Raw genomic sequence first — 25,658 nt, forward strand, 5'->3', positions numbered from 1 at the left:
AACATGGAGAGTCTATTTATTCAATAGCAACTCTGAAGACAAAGTCTCAGAAATCTGAAGGGATGTATTTCCCCTATTTCTACTTCAGTCCGTTTTCACAAGTTTCTGTCCTTCGCAGGCTACAACTTGATGTAAAAAGCTTGATGTATGTCCTAGATATACTTATACACAACCTTTGAGGGAACAGTTTGGAGGTGCAGACGAACAGGACACTTGTAAAAGTGGGACAGCAGGGTCTCACTGTAGCCCACAAGGAAGTAGAACTTGTGCGCAGGTAGCTGCCTCAGAACCAGGGCACAGATCTCCACCTGGTTAGCCCGGCGCTTCAGAATAAGCTGGTCAGCCAGGCAGCCTGGGAAGGTGCCCAGCATAAATTTGCGAAGGAAAACATCTTCCACTGTTCGCTCGGCAGCGTGGTCCTCCCCATCCAGGTTACCTGAAAAGAGAAGCGTACCGTGGTGAGTTGGCCAAAACTCCAGAGGTAACATCCAAAAGCACTGGGCATTCAATTCCCCACCTTAGCCTCTTCTCTTTTCTTCTACAGTGGAAAAAGAATAATACTTTGAAGCTTCAAGAACATTATTTCAGTAATCCCGAAATCCTGTGAAGCATTTATTATCATTATCTTGTCTCACAAAAAAGAAGGGCACAAAACTGAGATTCCTTTATGTAGACACAGAGTACCCCTTTCCCACTCTCTCCTCACTGCCATACAAAAGCACTGGTCATGCCATGGGCCAGAGAGATGAGGCCATCAGCTACTTCTGAGGTGTGAGCTCTCTCATTAACTAGAGCCATGGCCTCAACAAGTAAATTCTCACTGTAGACCATAAACCTTTGCACCTCTTACAATATTTGTTATGAGTCTCCACACCCACCCGCTAGACCTCAGAACAAGAACTTGAAAAGGGTTTGGGATAGAAATCCATACTTTAAGTAGGTTCTCTAGACAGATGTATCTCAAACGTTCAAGTTGAGAACCCTTATAATGAACAAAATATTGTTGATTCTCATTAATTCACAGTAGTTATGCTTTGTAAAGTTAAGAGTTATGTTCTATATAATCAAAATGAATAAGAAATTAGTAAATACTAAACTAAACCACTGCTCCTGGTGGAAATTCTGCAAGTCTCTGGTTACAATACTTTTATCAACAGATTGATATTGTTTTATTTTCTCTGTTAAAGACACCTACAAATGGCTGATTAACACTGAACTCTCTCCCAACAACTCTGTAACACATGCTTGAAGAAAGCTTTTCTAACAATCGTGCCCTGTAAAGTACAACACAGTCTTCTTGTGCTTAGAAACACTAGATGGTGTTGCAGTGAAAAGAAAAAAAAAGCAATGAGTTTCTCTTTTTTCTTTCTCTTTCCTGAGAACAAAGGAAATAATGAAAACAGTAAACAAGCTGGAGGGCAAATATAAACAGGCCTGAAAGAGATAATCACTCCTAATTTTACTTTATTCCCAATCTGTAGTCTGTATCTAGGTTTACTTTTCCCCAAACTAATCTGACACTATGTAAATTACATCCTGCACCTATCGCCCCCAAACTGCATGAGTTACATCCAGAACCTATTACCCTTTCCTAAGTGAAGTTGCTCAGTCGTGTCCCAACTCTTTGTGACCCCATGGACCAGAGCCTACCAGGCTCCTCCATCCATGGAATTTTCTAGGCAAGAGTACTGGAGTGGGTTGCCATTTCCTTCTCCAGCGGATCTTCCCGACCCAGGGATCGGACCCAGGTCTCCTGCATCGTGGGCAGACGCTTTACCATCTGAGCCACTAGGGAAGCCTATTACCCTTTAAGTGAAAGTGAAGTAAAGTTGCTCAGTCGTGTCCGACTCTTAGCAACCCCATGGACTGCAGCCTACCAGGCTCCTCCGTCCATGGGATTTTCCAGGCGAGAGTACTGGAGTGGTTTGCCATTGCCTTCTCCACTGTTGTTGTTGTTACTGTTGCTGCGTCGTTTCAGTCGTATCCAACTCTGTGCGACCCCATGGACTGCAGCCTACCAGGCTTCTCCGTCCATGGGATTCTCCAGGCAAGAACACTGGAGTGGGTTGCCATTTCCTTCTCCATTACCCTTTAACTCTTTACTAATTACATCCAGTACCTGGTGCATACCCTTATCACACTCCCTTTGTAGACCACTCCTTGTAGCTTTTTCATTTCAGAAAGAAGGCCACATTAAATAAAGCAGAGACAAATGAACCCAATTACTGGGTTACCTGATGCCTGCTATTACTGTTTTAAAACAATGCAAGAATGCAAGACCTTCATTACTTTGAGCCTTATCATTTACCCTAAGACCAGGAGACCCAGGCTATATAAAGTCTAAAGGGAAAAAAAAAAAAAAAAATGAAGTCTCTTGATTCACAGTTCCTGAGGCACTAGCATGCTGTGTTCTCCCCTCAGCTAACTTCTTCCTCTAAACTCTGTCTCCATAATTTTTATTTGGCATGGGTGGGCAGAGAAAGGAAGATTTTGGCAGCAATAAATGGGAGCTCATGCAGAATCTGCTTGCGGGCAGGTGACCCCACAGGGCCCCTTGGCTTGATTGGAAGTTTAGGGATCTCTCTCCATACAAGGCTCTTTCAGGAAGAATAGCTTATTGGGGGATTTCTCTGAGGCCAGATGGCCTGGGACTCCCTGTTGTAGGGCTATACCCCAAACACACCCAACTGGCCAACTTGGCTGCAGAAATCTGAGGCTATGGTGGAGAACAGGGGAAAAGATGCCCTACAGCTGCAGAAGCTTTATTTCTGCCTTGAGGACACCTTCTCTTCCACTGCCCTCTCTGACACAGATTTCTACTCCGAGAAGACATTAATTCGTGGAGGATAAAAAAGAGGGAGTTTGGTATGTCCCAAACTGCTATGTTTGGTAAGCCCTCTAGAGACAGTTGATGTTTCCTATTTGGGGAATAGCTTCAGTCCCAGTTTGGAAAATTCTATGAAGAGAAACTGCTTTCACAAGGTGCCACTTTGGACAAATGTCACAGGTTTAGCAGGACTTGGAAGTCACATTTGAGGCATTCTTGCCATTTGGCTTTTTGATTTTTGGACATCTTCATGCCATCCTTTTGGGGCATTTTTCTGCCCCCTTGCTTTTGATTTCTGGGCATGTCTTTGCCATTCTCTTTCTTTTTAGTGACTTTCTGCTGCTGCAGTTTGGTTTGTTTATATTGTTATGAGCATGCAAACATCCAGTACTAACTGTTCAAGCTAGAATAGGAAGCACTTCCTCTAAGGTTCCATCACAGAGTCCCCTAGGAAAAATTCTAAGTTATTGTCAACCTATATATAACAAAGGGTGGCGGCCGGGAGGAGCTACCCCTCGCCTGAGGTCAGGGGCGGTGGCCGAGGAGCAACCCCACATCAAAGGGGCGGTGGCTGCGCCTAGAGGAGCTACTCCATGTTCAAGGTCAGGAGGGGAGGCGGTGAGGAGATACCCCTCGTCCAAGGTAAGGAAGGAGCAGCGGCTACGCTTTACTGGAGCAGCCATGAAGAGATACCCCACGTCCAAGGTAAGAGAAACCCAAGTAAGACAGTAGGTATTGCGAGAGGGCATTAGAGGGCAGACACAATGAAACCATAATCACAGAAAACTAGCCAATCTGATCACATGAATCACAGCCTTGTCTAACTCAATGAAAGTAAGCCATGCCCTGTGGGGCCAACCAAGATAGGCGGGTCATGGTGGAGAGGTCTGACAGAATATGGTCCACTGGAGAAGGGAATGGCAAACCACTTCAGTATTCTTGCCTTGAGAACCCCATGAACACTATGAAAAGGCAAAATGATAGGATACTGAAAGAGGTACTCCCCAGGTCAGTAGGTGCCCAATATGCTACTGGAGATCAGTGGAGAAATAACTTCAGAAAGAATGAAGGGATGGAGCCAAAGCAAAAACAATACCCAGATGTGGATGTGACTGGTGATAGAAGCAAGGTCCGATGCTGGAAAGAGCAATATTGCATAGGAACCTGGAATGTTAGGTTCATGAATCAAGGCAAATTGGAAGTGGTCAAACAGGAGATGGCAAGAGTGAACGTCGCCATTCTAGGAATCAGAAAACTAAAATGGACTGGAATGGGTGAATTTAACTCAGATGACCACTGTATCTACTACTGTGGGCAGGAATCCCTTAGAAGAAATGGAGTAACCTGCCCATTCCTGCCACTATTTGTCAACATAGTTTTGGAAGTCCTAGCCATGGTAATCAGAGAAGAAAAAGAAATAAAAGAAATCTAGTTCAGAAAAGAAGGAAAATTCTGTTTGCATATGACATGATACTATACATAGAAAACGCTAAAGATACCACTAGAAAATTGCTAGACCTAATCAATGAATATCATAAAGTTGTAGGATATAAAATTAATACATAGAAAGTTCTTGCATTCCTATACATTAACAATAAAAAATCAGAAAGAGAAATTAAGCAAACAATCTCATTCACCATTGCAACCAAAAGAATAAAATACCTAGGAATAAACCTACCTAAAGAGACAAAGAGCTGTATGCAGAAAAGTGTAAGACACTGATGAAAGATGACACAGAGATGGAGAGATATACTATGTTCTTGGACTGGAAGAATCAATATTGTGAAAATGACTAAACTACCCAAGGTAATCTACAAATTCAACACAGTGTCTATTAAACCACTGATGGTATTTTTCACAGAACTAGAACAAAAAAATTTCACAATTTGTATGGAAACACAACATACTTCGAACAACCAAAGTAATGTTGAGAAAGAAAAACGGAGCTGGAGGAATCAACCTTCCTGACTTCAGACTATACTATGAACTACAGTCATCAAGACAGTATGGTACTGGTAGAAAAATAGATAAATAGATCATTCTTTAACTTTACACACAAAAATAAGCTCAAAATGGATTAAAAACCCAAATATGAGACTGTACACTATAAAATTCCTAGAGGAAAACATCAGCAGAATGCTCTCTGACATAAATTATAGCAGCACCTTTTTTGAGCCATCTCCCAGAATAATGTAAATTAAAAAAAAAAACCTACTTAAAACTCAAAGCTTTTACACAGTGAAGGAATAAACAAAAAGACAACCCACAGATTGGGAGAAAATATTAAAATATTTGCAAATGATGTGACTGACAGGGTTTTAGTCTCCAAAATTTACAAACAGTTTATAATCCTCAACAGCATCAAAAAAAACAGCCTGCTCGGGCAGGAGAACTGAACAGACATCTCTCCAGAGGACATACAGACAGCGTATGGACAGCTGCTAAACATTGCTAATCATTAGAGAGACGCAATCAAAGCTACAACGAGATACCACCTCACAGGGGTCAGAGTGTTATCACAAAAAATGCAGACAGTAAATGCTGGCGAGGGTGTGCAGAGGAGGGGCGCCTTCTACACTGTTGGTGGGAATATAAATTGGTACAGCCACTATAGAGAACAGTACAGAGGTTCCTTAAAAAACTAAGCTACCATATGACACTACAATCCCACTCCTGGGCACATATCTGGAGAAAAACATGATCCGAAAAGATACATGCACCTCAATGTTCATTGCAGCACTATTTACAATAGCCAAGACATGGAAGCAACCTAGATGTCCATAGGCAGAGGAATGGATAAATAAGATGCTACATATATATAATGGAATATTATTTAGCCATTAAAAGGAATGAAATAATGCCATTTGCAACATGGGCAACCTAGACAGTGTCAAACCGACAAATAAGAGAAGAAGAAACATCATATGACATCGCTTATATGTGGAATCTAAAAAGAATATAAATGAACTTACGTACAAAACAGAGACTCAGACTCAGAAAATGAACTTATGGTTGTTGGCATGAAGGGATAGTTAGGTTGTTTGGGGAGGTCACGTATACACTAATATACTCAAAATGGAAAATGAAGAAGGAACTATTATACATAGTAATGATGGAATTCCAGTTAAGCTATTTCAAATCCTGAAAGATGATGCTGTCCGAGTGCTGCACTCAATATGCCAGCAAATTTGCAAAACTCAGCAGTGGCCACAGGACTGGAAAAGGTCAGTTTTCATTCCAATCCCAAAGAAAGGCAATGCCAAAGAATGCTCAAACTACCGCACAATTGCACTCATCTCACACGCTAGTAAAGTAATGCTCAAAATTCTCCAAGCCAGGCTTCAGCAATACGTGAACTGTGAACTTCCAGATGTTCAAGCTGGTTTTAGAAAAGGCAGAGGAACCAGAGATCAAATTGCCAACATCTGCTGGATCATGGAAAAAGCAAGAGAGTTGCAGAAAAACATCTATTTCTGCTTTATTGACTATGCCAAAGCCTTTGACTGTGTGGATCACAGTAAACTATGGAAAATTCTGAAAGAGATGGGAATACCAGACCACCTGACCTGCCTCTTGAGAAATCTGTATGCAGGTCAGGAAGCAACAGTTAGAACTGGACATGGAACAACAGACTGGTTCCAAATAGGAAAGGAGTACGTCAAGGCTGTATATTGTCACCCTACTTATTTAATTTATATACAGAGTACATCATGAGAAACGCTGGACTGGAAGAAACACAAGCTGGAATCAAGATTGCTGGGAGAAATATCAGTAACCTCAGATATGCAGATGACACCACCCTTATGGCAGAAAGTGAAGAGGAACTAAAAAGCCTCTTGATGAAGGTGAAAGTGGAGAGGGAAAAAGTTGGCTTAAAGCTCAACATTCAGAAAACAAAGATCATGGCATCTGGTCCCATCACTTCATGGGAAATAGATGGGGAAACAGTGGAAACAGTGTCAGACTTTATTTTTTGGGGCTCCAAAATCACTGCAGATGGTGACTGCAGCCATGAAATTAAAAGACGCTTACTCCTTGGAAGGAAACTTATGACCAACCTAGATAGCATATTGAAAAGCAGAGACATTACTTTGCCAACAAAGGTCCATCTAGTCAAGGCTATAGTTTTTCCAATGGTCATGTATGGATGTGAGAGTTGGACTGTGAAGAAAGCTGAGCGCTGAAGAATTGATGCTTTTGAACTGTGGTGTTGGAGAAGACTCTTGAGAGTCCCTTGGACTGCAAGGAGATCCAACCAGTCCATTCTGAAGGAGATCAGCCCTGGGATTTCTTTGGAAGGAATGATGCTAAAGCTGAAACTCCTGTACTTTGGCCACCTCATGCGAAGAGCTGACTCATTGGAAAAGACTCTGATGCTGGGAGGGATTGGGGGCAGGAGGAGAAGGGGACGACAGAGGATGAGATGGCTGGATGGCATCACTGACTCGATGGATGTGAGTCTGAGTGAACTCCGGGAGTTGGTGATGGACAGGGAGGCCTGGTGTACTGCGATTCATGGGGTCGCAAAGAGTTGGACATGACTGAGCGACTGAACTGAACTGAACTGAATGCAACTCTACTCAGTGTTAGAGTGGTGAGGGCGTGGATGGGAGGGGGGTGTGGGAGAAAATGGTTACATGTAAATGTATGGCTGAGTCCCTTCACTGTTCACCTTAAACTACTACATTGTTAGCTGGCTATACCCCAATACAAAATAAAAAGTTTAAAGTTAAAAAAAAAAAAAAAAACTACAATAAGGTATCACCTCACACTGGTCAGAAAGACCATCACCAAAAAAATCTACAAACAATAAATGTTAGAGAGGGTGTGGAGTAAAGGGAACCCTCTTGCACTGTTGGTAGGAATGTAAACTGATATATCCACTATGGAGAACAGTATGGAGATTCCTTAGAATATAAAGAATGAAACTATCATGCGACCCAGCAATCCCACTACTGAATATATACCCTGAAGAAACCATAACTGAAAAAGACACATGTACCCCAATGCTCACTGCAGCACTATTTACAATAGCTAGGACATGGAAGCAACCTAGATGTTTATGGACATATGAATGGATAAAGAACTTGTAGGACATATATACAGTGGAATATTATTCGGCCATAAAAAAAAGAACGCATCTGAGTCAGTTCTAATAAGGCTCTAATAAACCTAGAGCCTATTACACAGAGTTAATAAAAAGAAAAATAAATATCCTATATTAACACATATTGATGCAATGGTAAAAGAATCCACATGCAAATGCAGGAGATGCAAGAGACGTGGGTTAAATCCCTGGGTCAGGAAGCTCCCTGGAGTAGGAAATGGCGACCCACTCCAATATTCTTGTCTGGAAAATTCCATGGACAGAGGAGCCTAGCAGGGTCCAGTCCATGAGGACACAAAGAGTCAGACACAACTGAGTGACTGAGCACTCCTGCAACGCATATATATAAAATCTAGAAAGCTGGTACTGATGAACCTATATGCAGGGCAGCAATGGAGACAGACATAGTAAACAAACCTGTGGACACAGTAGGGGAAGGACATGATGAGACGAACTGAGAGTAGCACAGAAACATATACATTACCATATGTAATACAGCCAGTGGGAATTTGTGTTATGACTGAGGAAACTTCAAACTCGGTGTTCTCTGAAAACCTACGGGGTAGGATGGGGTGAGAGATGGGAGGGAGGCTCAAGAGGGAGAGGACATAAGCACACCTATGGCTGATTCATGTTGATGTACGGCAGAAACCAATACAATATGGTAAACCAATTATCCTCCAATTAAACTCAACATTAAGAAAACTATGCTCATGGCATCCAGTCCCATTACTCATGACAAATAAAAAGGGAGAAAATGGAAGCAGTGAGATTTTTTTTCTCTTCAGCTCTAAAATCACTTCTGACAGTGACTGCAGCCCTAAAATTAAAAAATGCTTGCTCCTTGGAAGGAAAGCTATCACAAACCTTGACAGAGTATTAAAAAGCAGAGACATCACCTTGTCCACAAAGGTCTGTATAGTCAAAGCTATGGTTTTTCCAATAGTCATGTATGGATGTGAGAGTTGGACCACAAAGAAGGCTGAGAGCCGAAGAATTGATGTTTTCAAATTGTGGTGCTGAGAAGACTCTTGAGAGGCCCTTGGACTGCCAAGAGATCAAACCAGTCAACCCTAAAGGAAATCAACCCTGGATATTCATTGGAAGGGCTGATGCTGAAGCTCCAATACTTTGGCCCCTAATACAAAGAGCCGACTCACTGGAAAAGACCCTGATGCTGGGAAAGATTGAGGGCAGGAGAAGAGGGCAGCAGAGAATGAGACAGTTATACAGCATCACTGACTCGATGGACATGAATCTGGGCAACTCCGGGGGATAGCAGAGGACAGAAGAGCCTGGCATGCTGCAGTCCATGGTATTGCCAAGAGTCAGACATGACTTAGTGACTGAACAACAAAGATTATACTGTATGGTACATGTGTGCATGCTCAGTCATGTCTGACTGTTTGTGAACACATGGACTGTAGCCCTAAATTGTTACCGAAATTGCAAGTCTGTGTGCCAGATGCACGGTGAGGTCCATCAATACTAAAACATTACAGTTTAGAACAGAGAAAGGTTTATTATAGATTCATACAAAGAGATGGTGGCTCATTCCCTAAGAACCCCAAAGTTACTAAAAAGATTTCAGCAAGCCCTTTAAAAGAAAGGGTGAGGGATGGGCATGGTTACTTGTTGCAGACTTCTCCATGTCAGATCCTTTGTTCTCAAAGTCAGGTCATGGTTAAGTAACAATGTTCCTGTAAATCTCTACCAGCTGAATGTTATTCTCTGTCCTGACAAGAAAGGGCAAAGTCCCAAGGCACAACAACTTTCACCCTCTAAGGTCCCAGTTTGGCTAAGAGAAGGCAGCTCCTTCCACAGTCTGCCCAGCTGTCATCCCTGAGGGAGCCAGGCACCCAACCAACTGATCGTCAGTCTCCTCAGCCCATCCAAATGAGGAGACCAGGTCCCCCAGACTGTGGCCAGGCAGAAAGCAACTGCTATCAGGTTGCAGAGACAGGGATGAGGAAAGAGGTTCACTGCTGCCTCAAGGCCTGGGCCAAGGCTAGTGGAGGGCCTCAGTAAGGGCTATGAAGCCCTGCAGGACATCCCCAGTCTATTCCCTGGGCCCTCCAGCTCACCTGCTGGCCCAAGGCTGGGTAAGCTGTAAGGGCCTCCAGGAGAAGGCCTGAATCTGCCTCTTACCTCAATGTCTACCTCATGACCACACCACTAACCCTTGACTGAATCACTTCCCCAGTAGTCCTTCATTGACAGTTACCAGTGGATGGGGCCAACTGTGGCACTGACCGATAGCTAAGCAGGACCACTAACGGTCGCTCACTGACAGTTGGTTGCTTGTGAGCAGGGCCCACTGAGGCCGCAAGCAGTGGCTGAGCAAAACCTGTTGCTTAGTAACAGGGTGCAGAGTAACAAGGGACAGCAACGGCTGCCTGCTAAGGGCTATGCTCATCCTGTTGTTACAGCCCGCCAGGATCCTCTTGTAACAGCACAGTGAGCTCAGCCTTTAGCATACAGCCACTGCTGTGCATCATACTCTGTACCCTGTTATCAGGCAACGGGTCCTACTCAGCTATTGGTTAGTGCCTCAGTGTGCCTCACCCACTGGCAACCAACTGTCAATGAACAACAGTTAGTGAGAGGATTCAGACAATAGCTGAGTGTTGGTCATGAGGTGGAGAGTGAGGTAAGAGGCGGATCCCGGCCTTCTTCCCAAGGCCCTCCAGCTCACCCAGCCTTGGGCCAGTGGGGCAGATGAGGGGCCCAAAGAACAGGCTTGGGTCTGTGTACTGTAGGGCTTTTCAGAGCCCTCACCAAGGCCACTCACTAGTTTTGGCCCAGGCCTTGAGGCAGCGGTGAACCTCTCCCCCATCCTGGTCTCTGCGACCTAACAGCCATGGTGGTGTGGTGGTCCCAGATGGGACCCAAGGCATAAGGGGCCTTTCCCTCCCTGGCGCTGGCCTGCATGCTCCACTAAGACAGACACCAGCTATAATGGTTCTCTCAGCCACTGGCCCACCCCGGTGGGCCCCTCCCCCAAAGCAAGTGAGCAACCATAGAGAAGTGACCATTAACAGTCCTGCTCTGCCATTGGTCAGTGCTACTGAAAGCCCCTCTGTCTACTGTATAGACTCTGAATTCTAAGGGTTTTTGAGGGGCTAGTCTGCCATCTTCTCTGTTTGCTGACCTTCCAATTAAAGTCATTATTTCTTGCTCCAACAACTCATTTCCAAATTTATTGGCCTGTTATGCCGCGAGCAGAATGAGCTTGGGCTCAGTAACAGTGGCAGTTTGCCTGGGACACAGTCTGTGGGACCTGGTCTCCCCTCTTTAGAGGCCTGAGGACTAGTTGGGTTGGGCAAAGCCTGGAGACCTGGCCCTGAAGGAACTGTCAATTGAGCTCTGCCTCCTCTTAGCCAGGACCAGGACTCTGGAGTGTAAAAGCTGTGCCTTGAGACCTTGTCCTTTCTTGTCAAGACAATAACATTCGTTTTGGTAGAGATTTACAGGAAAATCATTACCTGAACATGACCTGACTTCAAGAACAAAGGATCTAATATCAGGAAGTTTGCAACAACTAACCACGTCCCTCCATCACCTTTTGCTTTTACAAGGACTTTGCTGAAAACTGGGATTCTTAAGGCATGAACCACCTGTCTCCTTACATGGCCCTGAAAAAAAAACTTTTCTCTGTCCCAAACTCCAATGTTTTAGTATTGTTTGGCCTTACTGTGCATCAAGCACACAGACTTGACTATGTTCAGTAACACTCTGTCCATGGGATTCTCTAGTCAAGAATACGGGAGTGGGTTGCCAATGCCCTCCTCCAGGGGACCTTCCTGACTCAGGGATCAAACCTGCGTCTCCTGCATCTCCAGCATGGCAGGCGGACCTGGTAAAATGTCATCAACCATAACCCTAGTTATCTGAAAGTGTTTTATGACACACCAGTAACCTAGTTACTCTGTCAATTGCATTGTAATCAGATTTTAAACATGATTTAAGTCTTCTGTCATTATATATACCTATGGGTTCACTCTGATGCCTTTGAAAAATGCTTCAGCTTCAAGATTTATAGAAGGATTTTTAGATAAATACAAGTTTCTGATTTTCACACCATAATGCTGAACTGGCTAAGAAATCAAAGAATCCTAATAAGTACCTGATGGCTTCATAAAATGCTAACAGAAGGATTAAATGGATGGAAGATATGGTTTTAATTTTATGATTTCTATCTGAAAAATAACAGATTTGAATTTGTGTTTTCCGGTGTAAGGAAAACCTTCTTCTCAAACTGATTATGACGTAAAGTAATTTGGTAAATTTTCTTTGTAAGCAGAATGGAAACATTTATCTTTTCCCCTTTGTCTGCTTTCTAGAGATTAGGAACTCTTAGATTCCCAGCAGCTTATTAGGTAAATCAGGAAGCCTACCTCACTAACAGGTACAAAAATCTCAAGATCTGGGGGACCTTAAAAAGGAAGGAAGTCAGTGGGTCTGATAAGTAAAATCTGTGACAAGCCCTTGGTGTGATTTTCTTAGCCCTGATAAGTCTTTTAAAAGTTCAGTCTGAGACTCCTTAAAAAGTTTCAGCAAGCAAAAAGCCTCTAAGATCAACTGTAATTATATAAATCATCAGGCCAAGTTCATTGAAACTAGACTGAAATTTGGTTCTTTCTCTTAAGAGAACAAAATTTTCTTGGAAGGCTGCTTTTAATTAGTCTGTGTAAACTTATTTGCTTTTAAGTGACTTATATTTGTTGTTAAAATCTTCTGTTATTTTGGTAAGGTAAACAAGTATTATCTCACAATGATCTACAAAGGTTATGGCACGTGTAGATAAAGCTCATTCTGCTTCTACAAAATTTGTTATCTTAACATGGCAACAATCTACTACTACATCAGGGGATTAAAATGGGTAAACAATAGCTGTAAATCAGACTCAGGACTACGGAAAACCCAAGACGGCCACCTGGCTTTTCCCAGCCCCCTGACAAATCAAAAATTTTTTAATTTGATGGGTTTAATGTCCTCACAATGGAAACAATTATGTTTCACTTAAGAGTTTTGTTAACTAAGGTCTTCGTTTACCAAGACTCATTTCCCAGTTTCTTGCTATTATGTTATAATGCTAAAAAAGTTTAATTAAGGTGTACTTTTAAGTTTGTTTCTGAAGCTTATCTCAGTAATCTTATCTTTGAAGGGAGATCAGATGCCCTGTGACCTGAAACCAGGGTATTATGCATACTGGAAAAGATCTAATTCAAAGGACAATCACCAACCTAGATGGAAGGATCAGGTACTCTTAATTAGCTCATGCACAGTGAAACTAAGAGGAATTATCTCTTGGATTAATTTTCACTCACAAAGGGTCTCTGCATTGGATTGGCTTATAGTGAAGACTGCTGATCTCAAAATTACCTTAAAACAATGCTCAGAGGAGAAACTACATTCATACCAGGATGAGAAGACATCAGAAGTAGACAGCTTGCTCAAGATCCTGGACCTGACTCATATGATTCTTTAAAATATTTTCTTGACTTCTTGGACCTCTGCATATGAATCAAATGTTTTTCTACCATAGACATGATCCTATGCTAATTTTAAACATCAATCCAATTGTTGGGTTTGTGGCCAATTAACTGTGTCTAGTGCTTCTGGGTTACTTTGGTGGATTTCTCCACTCCAAGGCTCTAACTAGCTGACTGTTAGGGAATTTATTTTAAAGAAAAATTATAGTCATGTTCAGGCCACTATTGATATTAATAGATATCCCGTCACCTGATCAATTAATAATACCTGCTCTGAATTTGGCCTTAAACATAAAATTTCCTTATCACTCAAGTTCAGTCACAGCAACAAGCAAAATTTCAGCCAAGGAATAAAAGCCTCTCATAAGTATGAGATTTATGCAGTTAACACCAGGCTACGGTAATTTAAGTTTTAATGGTCCTCTATGTTAGAAACAAGTAGACTATACTAAGGATAATCAGTCTAGTAACATTAGGAAATTAAGCTGGGTGTCTTCTAAACAGTGACAATATATAATTTCCCTTAAAGATAGGGACTGTAACAGAACAGACTAAGATAACCTGGGGATATACTGGGTTACACCTAATGGAAGTTCTTGACTTAAATTCTAATTTAACCCTACTAATACTATTAGTTATTTTCTATACTGCCTGCTTCAGAAAAGTGTTTCTTACATTACCAAATGTGTGATTGAGCCTTTGATAAAATGATGATATGTAGTTCCATATGAGAGCAGTGATTCTAACAGTGTAACTCCAGATATGAGAAGAAGCAACAAGAGGGGATATCTTCCTGGACCACAAGAGACTAGTAAAGACAGGTAATTCAGAGAATTCTGGATATTGTTTTATGGCCTAACCCAGTAACAGCACATTGAGTGGCCTGTCAATGAAATCTTCACCAGACCTGGGAATAAGCATTCCTATTTGGACTGTGCAAAGTAATTGCAGTTGGGGCAAAAGTAATTGAGGTTCAAAAGTAATTGCAGTTGAGTTTTGCACCAACTGTAATTACTCTTACTTTTGCATCAACCACAATTACTTTTGAACCTCAATTACTTTTGTACCAACCAAACAGCACACTGGGACAAATGGCCATGAATGTCCCCAAACCATGGTCAAATTTATGACCCTGAAGGGAATCTACCAACTAGATATTGGCACTTGCCATCTACCTCTACAAAGATTAAATCATGGCCACTGCAGCTGCTGACTTTCAACATCTCTTGAAAGGGTTCTGGGTGGAGATCAGGAATGAAGCACTCTGTGCTCTGGAACAACTGGCAGAACAGACCTTCAAATACTTAAAATACTTTCAAGAGGAGATTTTATGAGCCCAGACTCTTGCTCATACCTAGCTCATCTTCTCATACCTAGAGAAACACTAACGCCATTGACAGTGACATTTGCTATGGCTATTAAGGAGAAAACTACAATTAAAAGTCAAAATAGAGTAGCTGTGGTTCAGACATTCAAGGAAATAACTAGATGGCACAATGGGTATGATTTCAGACAAGTCCTTGTATTGTTAAAAACTTGAGTTTTCTGAGTTGTATCCAACTTGGGATACCATTCAGTTTAGTTAAGTTCAGTCGCTCAGTCATGTCCAACTCTTGGCAACCCCATGAATTGCAGCATGCCAGGCCTCCCTGTCCATCACCAACTCCCGGAGTTCACCAAAACTCACATCCATCGAGTCGGTGATGCCATCCAGGATGCCATTAGCCATTCTCAAAACAATGTCTGCTAGCAGTGGGTCACACAATGTTACCTTTTAAAGGTCTCTTCTTGTAATTATTTTATGTTTAGACAATGAAACTGCCTCAGATCACGTTAACAAAAATAGAAAACACATGTGGAGTGACCAATAGCCATATTAAAGGTTAAAACCTACTTGGATAAGACCAGACAACTGGCTACCCTGGCTTCAAGTCTCCTTGAAGTGTAAAGTCTAGATTAGGATTCAGGTGTCTTTTCCTAAAAAAAAAAATAATTTCTATCCTGTTTACTATCATTCTCAGTTCAGTTCAGTCGCTCAGTCGTGTCTGACATTTTGCGACTCCATGAATTGCAGCACGCCAGGCCTCCCTGTCCATCACCAACACCCGGAGTCCACCCAAACCCATGTCTATTGAGTCAGTGATGCCATCTAACCATCTTATCCTCTGTCATCCCCTTCTCCTCCTGCCCTCTCCTGCCCTCAATCTTTCCCAGCATCAGGGTCTTTTCAAATGAGTCAGCTCTTCACATCAAGTGGCCAAAGTACTGGAGTTTCAGCTTCAGCATCAGTCCTTCCAATGAACACCCAGGACAGATCTCCTTTATTATGGGCTGGTTGGATATCCTTGCAGTCCAAGGGACTCTCAAGAGTCTTCTCCAACACCACAGTTCAAAAGCATCAATTCTTTGGTGCTCAGCTTTCTTTATAGTCCAACTCTCACATCCATACATGACCACTGGAAAAACCATAGCCTTGATTAGAGAGAGAGGGACCTTTGTTGACAAAGTAATGTCTCTGCTTTTTAATATGCTGTCTAGGTTGGTCATAACTTTCCTTCCAAGGAATCAGATCAGATCGTCGCTCCGTCGTGTCCGACTCTTTGCAACCCCATGAATCGCAGCACGCCAGGCCTCCCTGTCCATCACCAACTCCCAGAGTTCACTCAGACTCACGTCCATCGAGTCAGTGATGCCATCCAGCCATCTCCTCCTCTGTCATCCCCTTCTCCTCCTGCCCCCAATCCCTCCCAGCATTAGAGTCTTTTCCAATGAGTCAACTCTTCGCATGAGGTGGCCAAAGTACTGGAGTTTCAGAAGAACTGTACAAAAAAGATCTTCATGACCCAGATAATCACAATGGTGTGATCACTTACATAGAGCCAGACATCCTGGAATGTGAAATCAAGTTGGCCTTAGAAAGCATCACTACGAACAAAGCTAGTGGAGGTGATGGAATTCCTGTTGAGCTATTCCAAATCCTGGAGGATGATGCTGTGAAAGTGCTGCACTCAATATGCCAGCAAAGTTGGAAAACTCAGCAGTGGCCACAGGACTGGAAAAGGTCAGTTTTCATTCCAATCCCAAAGAAAGGCAATGGCAAAGAATGCTCAAACTACCACACAATTGCACTCATCTCACACGCTAGTAAAGTAATGCTCAAAATTCTCCAAGCCAGGCTTCAGCAATACGTGAATCCTGAACTTCCAGATGTTCAAGCTGGTTTTAGAAAAGGCAGAGGAACCAGAGGTCAAATTGCCAACATCCGCTGGATCATGGAAAAAGCAAGAGAGTTCCAGACAAACATCTATTTCTGCTTTATTGACTATGCCAAAGCCTTTGACTGTGTAGATCACAATAAACTGTGGAAAATTCTGAAAGAGATGGGAATACCAGACCACCTGACCTGCCTCTTGGGAAATCTGTATACAGGTCAGGAAACAACAGTTAGAACTGGACATGGAACAACAGACTGGTTCCAAATAGGAAAAGGAGTACGTCAAGGCTGTATATTGTCACCCTGCTTATTTAATTTATATGCAGAGTACATCATGAGAAACGCTGGACTGGAAGAAACACAAGCTAGAATCAAGATTGCTGGGAGAAATATCAATAACCTCAGATATGCAGATGACACCAGCCTTATGGCAGAAAGTGAAGAGGAACTAAAAAGCCTCTTGATGAAAGTGAAAGTGGAGAGTGAAAAAGTGGGCTTAAAGTTCAACATTCAGAAAATGAACATCATGGCATCTGGTCCCATCACTTGATGGGAAATAGATGGGGAAACAGTGGAAACAGTGTCAGACTTTATTTTTCTGGGCTCCAAAATCACTGCAGATGGTGACTGCAGCCATGAAATTTAAAGACGCTTAAATTTAAAGAAATTTAAAGACGCTTCCTCCTTGGAAGGAAACTTATGACCAACCTAGATAGCATATTCAAAAGCAGAGACATTACTTTGCCAACAAAGGTCTATCTAGTCAAGGCTATGGTTTTTCCAGTGGTCATGTATGGATGTGAGAGTTGGACTGTAAAGAAGGCTGAGCGCCGAAGAATTGATGCTTTTGAACTGTGGTGTTGGAGAAGACTCTTGAGAGTCCCTTGGACTGCAAGGAGATCCAACCAGTCCATTCTGAAGGAGATGAGCCCTGGGATTTCTTTGGAAGGAATGATGCTAAAGCTGAAACTCCAGTACTTTGACCTCATGCAAAGAGTTGACTCACTGGAAAAGACTCTGAGGGACTGGAGGCAAGAGGAGAAGGGGACAACAGAGGATGAGTTGGCTGGATGGCATCACTGACTCGATGGACGTGAGTTTGAGTGAACGCCGGGAGTTGGTGATGGACAGGGACGCCTGGCGTGCTGCGATTCACGGGGTCACAAACAGTCGGACACGACTGAGCGACTGAACTGAACTGAAGAACAGATCCTAGAGGAAAAACAAGAGAACTCACCAGAGGGCCCCTTAATAAAACATAATGAAACAGAGCGAGAACTCCGCAACCCCAACCAGGTAGGGTCAACGAGTCCCTTGTCAGTCTGAACAAGCTACAGAAGACAGACCATCGTCCCTCATCCTCCCAATAAAGATTTCTTGGGGTTCACATCTCTCAAAGGGGATTTGAAATACGACATAAATGAGACCCTTGGTTGGACAGCTGGTGACTGTCAAGTGGAGCAAAACTGAGGTTTTATCCTCAGCCAGACAAGAATGATGCCTATTTCCCATCCTCCACTGATAGGGAGTAAATAAATTAACACTGGGGAATTTGTTGCAGTGAAAAGGAAAAAAGAGGAATGACTTTCTCTTTATTTTCCTTTCCCTTTCCTGAAAATAAAGAAAATAAAGAGAATACTGAACAGGCTGGAGAAGAAACATAAACAGGCTTGAAAGAGCTAATTTTAGTTTTACTAGTTTTACTTTAGATTAGTTTACCTAGTTTTACTTTACCTATTCCCAATTTTTGTCTGCAACTAGGGTTGCTTTTCCTAAAACTAACCTGACTTTACATAAACTACATCCTGTGCCTACTGCCCCCTAATTCTGCATGAGTTACATCCTGCACAACTACGCTTTAACTCTAATGCTAATTACATCCTGGACCTGTGCTTACTTACCTTCATTGCACTCCCTTTGCAGACCACCCTTGTAGCTTTTTGCATTTCAGAAAGAAGGCCACAGTACAATAAACCAGAGACAAATGGACCCAATTACTGGGCTACCAGATTGCAAAACCCAATTACCAGGTTACCTGATGCCAACTATGACTGTTTTGAAAGAATTCAAGAAAAATTCAAGATCTTCATTACTTTAAGCATTATCATTTACCCTAAGACCACAAGACCCAGGCTATATAAACTCTCGTTTCCCCTAGGAGTGGGGCGCAGCTCTTCAGACACTAGCCTGCTGTGTTCTCCCCTCAGCTGGCTGAAGATTAAAGCCATCTTTCTATTCTCTCGAAACTCTGCCTGTATTTTTTTTTCAGCATCATTGGACAGAGAAAAGCAAGATTTTGCTGGTAACAAGAGCATGTCAGGGGAATCAACAACAAAAAGCACAAAACTTGAAAACACTGCACTCTGGCTAAGTTGCTTAGTCGTGCCCGACTCTATGTGACCCCATAGATGGCAGCCCACCAGGCTCCTCCATCCCTGGGATTCTCCAGGCAAGAACACTGGAATGGGTTGCCATTTCCTTCTCCAATGCAAGAAAGTAAAAACTGAAAGTGAAATCGCTTAGTTGTGTCAGACTCTTCGCCTCCCATGGACTGTAGCCTACCAGGCTCCTCCTTCCATGGGATTTTCCAGGCAAGAGTACTGGAGTGGGTTGCCACTGCCTTCTAACAGATCTCAAAAAGACTACTTGTTTACAGCATGAAAGCTGAAACAAGAAGGCAGAGAGCCTTATTCAACCTCAGCTGGGAAGGTATACGCAGAGTTGTTGCTCCGCCCACATCTGAGGATGAATGTCAAAATGAGGTAGGAGATAGATGGAATTCAGGTTGGACATTTATAATTAGCCACTCTTCTGCTTGCATTTCCTGAGATGAGAGACAGGTGCGCTTCAGTTGAGGAATTTACAGGCAACAAAAACAGGGCATATAGCCAGTCTTTGTCTCTTGCTAACACCTCAAGGGAATAATCATGGCAAGGACAAAGAAAGGAAAAAACCCTGTCTGATAAGGGGAACACTACACATGCACGGAAGGGCTCCTTGGGGTCAAAAGTCAGAGGATAATTCCAGGCCACAGTGACTCTTGCTCCTCCCAGAAGCCTTCACTTAAAGATCCATCTTGGCTAGGGTGTGCGTAGGCACCCTAGAGGAGGGTCCCGAGACAAATTAACCAAAGGGAACAAAGCAAGGTGACTGGCCTGAGGGAAGACACAGACTTAGAAAACTGCCCCTTTACAAAGGATTTAAACTTCCCAAAGGGTTGGCTCTCTCTGAGCTTGTCTATGCACCTTTCTACATGTATTTTTCCTTTCAATAAACTTTCTACTTTATTCTTTATCTTCTGCCTCCTTACCTGAATTTGTTCTTGACTAGGCAGGCAAGACTAGGGAACGTGGCCCTAATTGCTGGCTTCTGTGGTACAGTGGTTAGGACTCCCTGTCTGGGAAACAAAGGGCCTGTTATTAGCTACCGCTTACTGCTACTTGCTGCAAGCTACCGCCTAGTGTTACGCAGGTCTGAAATCAAAAAGCACCTCAAGCAGGCAAATTCACAAACATGGAATCTGCAAATAATGGTATCAACTGTATGTAGATTTGTGCTCTGGTGGAAAACTGCAATATTTAGAACAGTTTCCTGGGTTGTTCAAATTCTACAAGGTTTCACTTTTTTCACTGCCTCTGGGCTATTTTATATCTCTAAATTATAATCAAGTTTTATTGTTTTAGTCATTTAGTCATGTCTGACTTTTTTTGCAACCCCTTGAACTGTGTTACCCACCAGGCTCCTCTGTCCATGGGATTTTCCGGGCATGATTAATGGAGTGGGTTGCCATCCCATCCCAGGGATCAAACCAGTGTCTCCAGGTTTCCTGTACTGCAGACAGATTCATCACTGCTGAACTATGCTGCTGCTGCTGCTGCTGCTAAGTCACTTGAGTCGTGTCCGACTCTGTGCGACCCCATAGACGGCAGCCCACCAGGCTCCCCCGTCCCTGGGATTCTCCAGGCAAGAACACTGGAGTGGGTTGCCATTTCCTTCTCCAATGCATAAAAGTGAAAAGTGAAAGTGAAGTCACTCAGTCCTGTCCGACTCTTCTCGACCCCATGGACTACAGCCCACCAGGCTCCTCCGTCCATGGGACTTTCCAGGCAAGAGTACTGGAGTGGGGTGCCATTGCCTTCTCCAGGCTGAACCATGCAGGAAGCCCCAAATAACCGACAGCAATGCAAAACAATTATCTTTAGGCATGCAAGTAATTTCTGTGGAAGTTCAACAAAGTCCTTGCCCACCCCCCATGGAAAAAAACCAATTTTGCATCCCTTCAAATACATTTGGACATACCGTATCACATACCTCTCATCTATATTAATTCTCCTTTACTTTAATTGATTTCTGATCCACCCATTTATTACTGAGTTAACTAAATATCTGACACGTGTTCAATTCGTGTTTTATGTGACAGTCACGACACAGCACGTCTCTGTCCCGCACCGTCCCCTCACCTGTGTGCAGTGACAGCCAGCCCTTGCGGTGGGCGATGTAGTGAGGCGCATGCGCTTCCTCGTAGGTCACTGGTTTGTTCCCCTTGCCCACTCGGACTCGGGCCGCCCGGTTCTGAAAAGAGAAGCCGTGACTTTCCGCGACCACTGACCAAGGACGAGCCCTGGGTCATGTCCCCACCCCCAGGTCCCAGACCCCGAGGCCGCGAGTCCCCATGCTGCGCTCACCTTGAAGCAGACCGCGGAGGTATGCAGGGCGCGCCAGATGCATGGCAGATCCCGGCTCCAGGACAGCATCTGTAGGGACAGTGAGGGGTGAGACCCAGACAGGGGCCCTCACTTCCACCCGGCCGTCCGGCCCGCACCGCCCACTCACCAGAGGCCTGAGCCCGCCACCGCAGTGGAGCGCCACCATCTTGGACGTGGGGGCGGGGCGGGGCGGGGCGGAGCGGAGCGGGCCGCGTAAAGACAAACCGCGCGAGGCTTCCACCAGGGCGAGACCACCCGCGGGCCGGCGCAGGGGCGCGCACCGTCGGCACCGACCTGCTGTGGGTGGTGGAGGCCCTGGCTCCCGGCTCAGGAGACGGGCTGTGTGGGGCCGGGAGGTGCGGGGAGTTGGACTCAGCGCCTCCCCCCGCAGCCCTGTGCATGTCTCGCACCACTCCGCCGTGCCACAGTCGTGGTTTGCGTCATCTATGCGGAAACTGAAGGATGCTGAACGCGAGGATTCGCTGTCTTGAGAGTTCTCACAGGTGGAATGACGAGTGTTTCGGAGGGTTGGTGCTAACCCTACCGCCTGGCCAGGGTCTCTAGGGAAACAGCGTTTTACCACCTCTGACAGATTAGGCTGCTAAGCTCTGTCTTCAAATAATATCCTTTAAAAAAAAAAAGGTGGGGGGTACTGACTTATCCACAGATAAAGAAGAAATATCTTTTGGTTAAAACTTTATACAGTTCTTGGGAGGGGCAAGATAGGGGTACGAAACTGTGAAATGAAATATTTCCTGCCATATTGGTGGGCAAGCGATGTCACAGCTTTCTGCGTGAGTCCAGCCTTCCAAATGTGAATTACTGAGCCATGCTGGCAGTCGGCACCACTCCCTACATAACGTACTTAAGGATGTCACAGTCACCAGTGATTGACCAAAGTCACAGTTACAGCCTCCAGTGTGACCCAGAAGGCCCTAAGGGAACTCAGGAAAGAGAAATTATCTCTGTAAATACGCAACATGGTGGCCCCAAGCTGAGAAGCATATGAAAGGAATGACTTAAATAATCCCACACTCTTGCATCTTCCCATTACATAGAAGAATACTAAATTCCTAAACTTGATAGCTGGGTTTCTTTACTTGACAATAATCTTCGATGTTTAGATTGCCTGCCCCTACCTCTCCCTTTGTTGCAAACTTGACTGCACACCTGGCACCCACGCCCGCCTCCTTGGAGCAGTGTTCTCAGAGCTACTGAGCTGCTGTCTCCCAGGCTCAGGGTCCTAAACATTCCCACCAAATAAAACAACTATTTACAGGTTGTAACTAATATTTTTTAGTTGACAGGGTTCAGGGACACAGACTGCAATGTAAAAATAAGCAGGGTAAAAGAAATATTGTTCACTACAGGGAATATAAAAAGTTTTTAATTTTATAATAACTTTAAATGAAGCAAAATCTATAAAAAATATTGAATTATTAATATTGTTGTACACTTGCCTGGAAAATCCCATGGATGGAGGAGCCTGATGGGCTGCAGTCCATGGGGTCGCTAAGAGTCAGACATGACTGAGCGACTTCACTTTCACTTTTCACTTTCAAGCATTGGAGAAGGAAATGGCAACCCACTCCAGAGTTCTTGCCTGGAGAATCCCAGGGACGGGGGAGCCTGGTGGGCTGCCGTCTCTGGGGTCGCACAGAGTTGGACACGACTGAAGTGACTTAGTTTAGTTTTTTAGTTTAGCACCTAATATAATATTGTACACTAATATTAATAAATTAGCTGTAACTTAAACTTAAAAATCATCCAAGTCTTCAAGGATGGGTTATGCAGAGGGTAAGTTTTCAATTAGCTGTAACTTAAACTTAAAAATCATCCAAGTCTTCAAGGATGCGTTATGCAGAGGGTAGGTTTTCACATCTGACCATACCCTAGGATCTGGTCCTTGAGGAAGGGAAGTTTTAAAGGAGAAAGGACTGATGGTCAGAAAATTCTTGAAGATATTATAGAACCTGGTCTACTCAGCATTGCCAAAGCATTGCCATTGTAATTATATCCAGAAATTGTCAGAGGGGAAAATATCAACACTGGATATCTTAGTTCAGAATTCAACATAGTAATGGAAAAAACACAGACTCTGGATTCAGATATAACAATTTTTGTACAACTGAGCCTCAGTTCCATAATCTATATAATTGGTTTTGTTAATAATACCACCTCATAGTGCTGTTATTGGTACTGTTAGGGTGAATCATGTGAAGTTGCCACCGTTTGACCATTTTGACTTAAATCATTCACCTAATGCTGCTTAAAACTGCTGTGCTTTCCCATGGGAGGGAGGACTAGATTATCATGTGTGTGGAAGGGAAACAGAGGCAAAGGCAAACGGTGAGCTGCCTCAGACGACACGGGGAGGTTTGGAGGGGACTCTTGGCTTCAGTGCAGTCCATTTTCCATGATCACGTTTCCTCTGACCATTGGGAGCTGGCTTCTCCAAAAACGGACAACGTCTTTCAAGCCCACTTTACTAGGAACATTTTATTTCTAAAATGTTTAACTGTGGCCTCCAGCTGTTCTGCATATTGAATAAGGGGACAGAATAGGACTGAGATGTTCTTCAATCACAATATTTTTCAAATATAAGAAATTTCAACTTTAACTGAAGGACTTTTTTAAGCTGATAGTATTTTTTTCTTTTAAAAGTTTCCATAAAGTTTGGTAATTTATATTTTGGTAAATTTTTGAAAAGTGAAAGTTGCTCAATCATGTCTGACTCTCTGCAACCCCATGAACTGCAGTCCATGGAACTCTCCAGGCCATAATACTGGAGTGGGTAGACTTTCCCTTCTCCAGGGGACCTTCCCAACCCAGGGATTAAACTGTGTCTCCAGCATTGCAGGTGGATTATTTACCAGCTGAGCCACAAGAGAAGCATTTTTAAATCTCCAAAGTGGTGAGGCACGTGGGATCTGGTAGATATAGATCAGGTAGAACTACAACTTCCTGGCTTGTAAATTTTGGCAAGTGACTTGACCTTCCTGAGTCTCAGTTTCTCTGATCTATAAAATGAGGACAATGATGGTTGTTGTGAAACTCACATTGTAAAATGCCTGACGGAGTGAGCAGCTAATAAATATTTTGTTGTTATTGTTTAAATAATAAAGTCCCTGGTATCTATATCCTCTTAGAGAAATGAACCAGCCATTGAGGGTTCATGAGAATTCACTGAAATACCACCTTCACCCAAGGAAAGGCCTGGTTTTCCATCAAGGTGACAATGGCCTGGACTTCACAGCCGAAGGCAGTGCTGTCCAGCCGAGCAGGAGCTATTGTGCTTGGGGTTCAAGTTTTGCCACTCTTCCTTATGCCTGAGAGTCTCCCAGGAATTCCAAACTGATCCAGACCATTTGCTACCTTTTGTTTATTATCTTTATTTTATACTATGCCTTGTTGCAAAAAGGGATTCAGCTGGTTCCTTGAAAGGGGGTGGGGGAGGAGGGGGGATCACATAAATGTGTTTGCATGATTTAAACAACTTAAAAGTACATTTTAATACATTAGCATGAACTTACATTGTTTTAGATCACCAAGAAAAATAATTTAGTAGGATATTTATTTTTCTGTAATTTCCATTTAACAAAACACTAACGGTGTTTTTATGTACTTTGCTTCTCCCATCAATCCTAGAAAGGAGGCAGTATTGTCCAGGTTTTGCAGATCAGAAGATGGAAGCTCAGAGACTCCTCTGAGGTTACAGAACTAGCAAAGGGTAGCGGACTTCTTGTTCCAAAGCATGTGCTCATTCCGTATCTGGGGTTCCACTGCATCACTGAGTGGGGGTGAGTGTTCAGAACCATAGAGAATGGACGAATGGCCCATGTGTCTGTGGTTGGGCACAGAGTGCTCAGGATTGGCCCTGGGGGACTCCCTTGCTGGGAGTCCAGACCAGAACCCTGGGGAGACAAGGGTGTCCGGCTGTTTATTCTCACAGGTGAGCTCCTTTGCTCTCCTCATGGTAGCCAGGAGGATCCAGATTCCCCTATTTACTCTCAGAGCAGCGATTCTCCACCCTGACTGCATATTAGAGCCCACTGGACCCCATACCACAAGGACAGTACTGGGCAGAGGAGTGGCAGCACTCCTTAGATGATCCCAATTTACAGCCCAGGTTGAGAAACAGCATCCTCAACTCCAGGTTTATGTGAAAGACCCTCGGAACCTGAGACCCCTTTGCAGGAGAGGGACATTAGATGCTTCTTACAACCCTTTCCTACCACCAGTCTTGTGAGACCATCACAGCTCTTATTCTGAGGGGACTAGAAAAAGGAGGGGGCTGCTGTGTGGTCTG

At 43.7% G+C, this 25,658-nt stretch overlaps 1 protein-coding gene across 2 annotated transcripts; it reads right to left on the reverse strand.

Annotated features, from left to right (window-relative positions):
* On the reverse strand, positions 1–24,467 carry MRPS24 (mitochondrial ribosomal protein S24). Of its 2 annotated transcripts, XM_086365512.1 has the most exons (5): positions 21,477–24,467; positions 21,329–21,397; positions 21,104–21,215; positions 19,954–20,040; positions 1–436 (listed from the first exon to the last, which is right to left on the reverse strand). In XM_086365512.1, the coding sequence occupies exons 1-5, from the start codon at positions 21,748–21,750 to the stop codon at positions 433–435; spliced, it is 546 nt and encodes a 181-aa protein (XP_086221638.1). In that variant the 5' UTR covers positions 21,751–24,467; the 3' UTR covers positions 1–432. The 2 variants fall into 2 exon arrangements, with proteins under 2 accessions (XP_086221638.1, XP_086221639.1); XM_086365513.1 differs by lacking the exon at positions 19,954–20,040 and having other exon boundaries at positions 21,477–21,524.
* Positions 24,468–25,658: the final 1,191 nt, after the last annotated feature.

The sequence above is a fragment of the Bos grunniens genome, chromosome 22 (assembly GCF_055505025.1).
Source record: "Bos grunniens cultivar Pamir isolate PY7600 chromosome 22, Bosgru_T2T1.0, whole genome shotgun sequence".
Classification (NCBI taxonomy): Eukaryota; Metazoa; Chordata; class Mammalia; order Artiodactyla; family Bovidae; genus Bos; species Bos grunniens.

Coding starts and splice junctions, on each gene's coding strand:
- MRPS24 (XM_086365512.1), bottom strand. CDS start 21,750: ATGCACAGGGCTGCGGGGGGAGGCGCTGAGTCCAACTCCCCGCACCTC. Junction 21,398..21,476: donor GTGGCGGGCTCAGGCCTCTG/GTGAGTGGGCGG, acceptor CTGTCCCTACAG/ATGCTGTCCTGGAGCCGGGA. Junction 20,041..21,103: donor CTGGCTGTCACTGCACACAG/GTGAGGGGACGG, acceptor TTTGTTTCCCAG/ACAGGGAGTCCTAACCACTG.